The sequence below is a fragment of the Punica granatum genome, chromosome 4 (assembly GCF_007655135.1).
Source record: "Punica granatum isolate Tunisia-2019 chromosome 4, ASM765513v2, whole genome shotgun sequence".
Classification (NCBI taxonomy): Eukaryota; Viridiplantae; Streptophyta; class Magnoliopsida; order Myrtales; family Lythraceae; genus Punica; species Punica granatum.
This window is the reverse complement of record NC_045130.1, coordinates 13,544,917-13,548,958: the sequence shown is the minus strand read 5'-3', so window position 1 is coordinate 13,548,958 and position 4,042 is coordinate 13,544,917. Positions and strand designations below refer to the sequence as shown.

Here is a 4,042-nt window from a genome sequence, read left to right as displayed (position 1 = left end):
CAGGGGGAAGTTATCCTTGGGGCTGGCCTTGTTGAGGTCCTGATAGTCGACGCAAACTCTGACTTTTCCATCTTTCTTCTCCACAGGCACAATGTTCGCGTTGATTTGCTTGATGACCTCTTCCTTAATGCGGAGGAGAAGGCCGGTTCGCTGACGCCGTAAGTGCTGCCGTTTGGGTGGAAACCTCTCCGTATCGAGCGGAAGGAAGTGCTTAACTATTGAAGGGTCAAGGCCTGGCATATCGGCGTAAGACCAAGCAAAGACCTCTTGGTATTCTGTTAGGAACTCGATCATCCGTCCTCGTTGTATGGGGTCGAGACCAGTCCCGATCTTCAGGATGTGAGGCTCTTCTTCGGTACCCACGTTGATTTCTTCTGTTGGTTCAACTGAAGTGAGTTGACGGTCCTTGAGGCGGCGCAAACTGTCCTCTATCTTAGGCACTCGACCGTCCTCGTCGAGCCCTTCCCCGAAGTATATGGGTCGGGACTCTTCGAGGTGTTCCTCGGATGAGTTCGAATCGATGTGTCGAAGATTTGGATTCGAGTGGAGCCAGGAAATTTAAACGAGTAGTCTTAGAAATTTAGAGCATTGCGAGATGAGTGAAAGAAAGGAGAAAGTAGACACGTAAATTTAAAAAAATGCATGCAGAGATTTCATTATTGATGTAAGCGTGAAGCCATAACAAAATCCCTCTTCCGTCGTGTGGCTTATGGCTATGCCGACACGCGGGGAAACATCAAACACATAGATAGCCTTACACATCGGCGATCACAGCCGAGTAGCACGGGACTGAGGTCCAGTTGTTGAACTCCTCATTCTCCTGTGCAAGGCGGATATGGACCCCTAAAAGAGTTTCCTCAGTGACGGCGCATATGGCTGGCATATCGACAGGCTCAGTGTCTGAAACCGAGGAGGGGCCGTCAAGAGTACCTCCGATGACGTGTGGCGGTGCGGGAAAAAAATGAGAGAGTGGGAGAACTGGGACGCCCCTGTTGACTTTCCCGTAAAACGCGGCGAGACGGTGGAGGTGTTTGCCCCTACGGGCCTCGATAATTTCGTGGCAGGAAGGGCGAAAACCGAGTCCCCTCCTGTTCTTGTACTCTTCAATCTCGATGGGGCAATTGATCCCTTGCCCCTGTGCTCCAAGCTCGGTACCGGGAACGTAGTTGTGACGCAGAAGGACCTTCCCGACCATGCGGTCAGCACGAGATGGACGAACCTCTCCATAGTCCCGAATGACGGAGATGGTCTCGAATGAATGGAATGGGAGGTTCTCGTTTCCTTGTAGATGGCGTAGTCCTCTTCACCCTTGACCGTAATAAGCCGACCATCCGCGATGAACTTGATCCTTTGGTGCAGGGACGAGGGAACGGCTCTAGCTGAGTGGATTCAGGGTCTCCCAAGGAGCAGGCTAAAAGCATTCGGGATGTCAAGGACCTGAAATGTGACGCTGAATGAGCACGGGCCGACATCGATCAAGAGGTCAATCTCCCCATTCACTTCCCTCCGCGAGCCGTCAAAGGCTCTAACCGCGGTTTTGCTCGGGCGGACGCGGTTGAGGTCCACATTCATTTGCTTCAACGTGGACACTGGGCAAACATTGAGGGCGGATCCGTTGTCGATCATGACCCGGCCAATGACGAAATTGTTGCACTTGCAGACGATGTGCAATGCCCGTGAGTGTGCCCACCCTTCGGAGGGGAGCTCGTCATCTGAAAATGAGATGGCATTGGAGAAAATCGAGCTGACGGTCTCTTCAATCCGATCCGGGGCTGTCTCCTTAGGAACCTGTGCTGCAGTAAGGACCCGTAGGAGGGCTTCTCAGTGTGGCTCCGAACTCAAGAGGAGAGCAAGTAGTGAAATATGAGCTGGAGACTTACCCATTTGTTCCACTACCTTGTACTCGCTCGCCTTAATCACTTTCATGAAAGCCTCAGCTTCTTCTTCGGTCACCTTCTTCTGCGGGATAGGCGGGGCTTCTGGAGCCTTACCCTTGCCTGCGATCTCCGGGTTCGTGTACACCCGGCCCGAGCGTGTCACGCCCATGACACTGAATTGCTGCTCAAGATTCCCGACACTTCCTTCGTAAGTCCAAGGGACCTTACTGTTCTGGTATGGCTCTCGAGCGGGGACTTCTATTATGAACGGGCAGGCGCGGCACTAGACCCTGTGAACCCTACGGTGGCTTCCGCGGGGACATACTCGATTATAAATGGAGTAGGGCCCTCCTGTTGGCTCTCGTCCTCTCTCACAGTGCAAATATTGATCATATTGATGGTGGGCCCCGAGCTCGACCCATGATCAGGGAGAGGATTGGCTTGCACATCCAGAGGCCTAATGGCATTGAACGAGATCTTTTTGGCATCGATCAGCTTCTGTACTTCCTCCCGTAATTTCCAACAGTTGTCGGTGGTGTGACCGGGAGCACCTGAGTGGTACTCGCAGTGTAGACTCTGATCTTGGTTTGCCGGAACGAAACTGGGACTGGGAACCGTTGGTCGGATCATGTCGCCGGCTAATAGTTGCCTGTATATGTGGGAGAGCGGGGTAGGCAGGGGTGTGAACTGTATGCGTTGCCGAGCTTGCATTGCGCCGCCTTGTTGACCCTGTGGGGCTGGGGCCTGTTGCGTCGGCCGAGGAGTTCTCGAAGCCGAAGGCCTGTACTGCGGGGTCTGAGGAGGAGCGGGAGCGTAATGATGGACGACTTGTTGCGGGGCCGATGGAAATGCTGTCGGCGGAGCCGAATAATAAACCGGTTGAGCGGGATGCTGAAACGGATAGGGCGAAGGCGGTGGAGCATACGCGGGGGTGGTAGATGGTGCGGGCATGAAGCTCATCGAGTACTGTTGCGGCACGTTGTGGCCCGCATTGACGGCATTGACCGAAGCCTCCTTATTCCTTCTGCCGCCAGTGGGGGTGGCTGCTGAAGCAATCCTCCTCGAGGACTCTCCTTCCCCTTTCTTTGTCGGGCCCTCTAACTTTCCGAGTTTGATGCCCAGGTCTACCTGTTTCTCGGCCATAATCATCTCCGAGAAAGTAGACTTGTGACCCATGAGGCGAGAGTAGTAAGCCCCCTTGAGAGTCCCATGAAACATTTGGATTTGCTGCGCTTCGCAAATTGGAGGGAAATGTTTTGCTACTTCCGAACGCCAATTCGTGGCGTAATCCTCAAACTTCTGCCCCTCTGCCATCTCCATCGTGCTCAACTCGAGGAAGGATGGGGGCGTCTCCATGTTATACTGATACTGCTCAACAAACTTCTTGGCCAGTTCGGTCCAGGAGGGGATGTCCTCCGCTCGGAGAGATATGAACCAATTAAGAGCCGGTCCTGACAGGCTCTCCTGAAAAGTCGCGATGACGAACTGTTCGTAATCCCAGTATTGAAGCATCTTTCCGGTGTAGTGACGGAGGTGGTGTCGCGGATCTTTAGTTCCATCGTACTTCTGAAAATCGGGTACCTTGACTTTCGCGGGTAGCTGCATCCCTGGGAAGAGAGTCGAATCTAAATAACTAGTGCTATGTCGAGGATCACTAGCTTGGAGGGCCCTGATAGTCTCTTCCATCCTTTTCATTCTCCTCTCCTGTTCGGTCTCCGTTTCGGGAAAGAAATTAGTGGGTGGAGCTCTGGGGGCCGCTTGAGTCAGCGTGCCTGGTTCGGAGAAAGTAACATTTATGGGAGGTGGTGCTTGGTAGGGGAAGCTGATATGGGGTTGTGGAGCTTGGTGAGGGAAAGGCTCAGTTGTGTGAGCAGGAATAGGGGCGTTCGAGGCCGGGAAGCCCATCGGCGGAGGAGCAGTATAAATGGGAGCTCAAGCTGGCACAGGCACGAGAGGTGGTGCGAACATAACCGGATCTGGCACGGGGATCGTCATGGGCGGAAGTGAGGCGATTGCTGGAATGGTGGACTGAGGAAGGCCAAAGTCGACCGGGTGAATTGCCGGCGCGCGCGTCGGATGAGGAGCGGGCACTGGGATAATTGTCGGCGCGGGGGTGGCCGCTATGTCGCCTTCTGGTTCATGAGTTGGCGGGATCCAAGGAGTGG

At 54.1% G+C, this 4,042-nt stretch overlaps 1 protein-coding gene across 1 annotated transcript; it reads right to left on the bottom strand.

Annotated features, from left to right (window-relative positions):
* Nucleotides 1-2,138: 2,138 nt before the first annotated feature.
* On the bottom strand, nucleotides 2,139-3,782 carry LOC116204132. The gene has a single exon (XM_031536210.1). It carries the CDS (start codon nucleotides 3,780-3,782, stop codon nucleotides 2,139-2,141), a length of 1,644 nt encoding a protein of 547 aa, XP_031392070.1.
* Nucleotides 3,783-4,042: the final 260 nt, after the last annotated feature.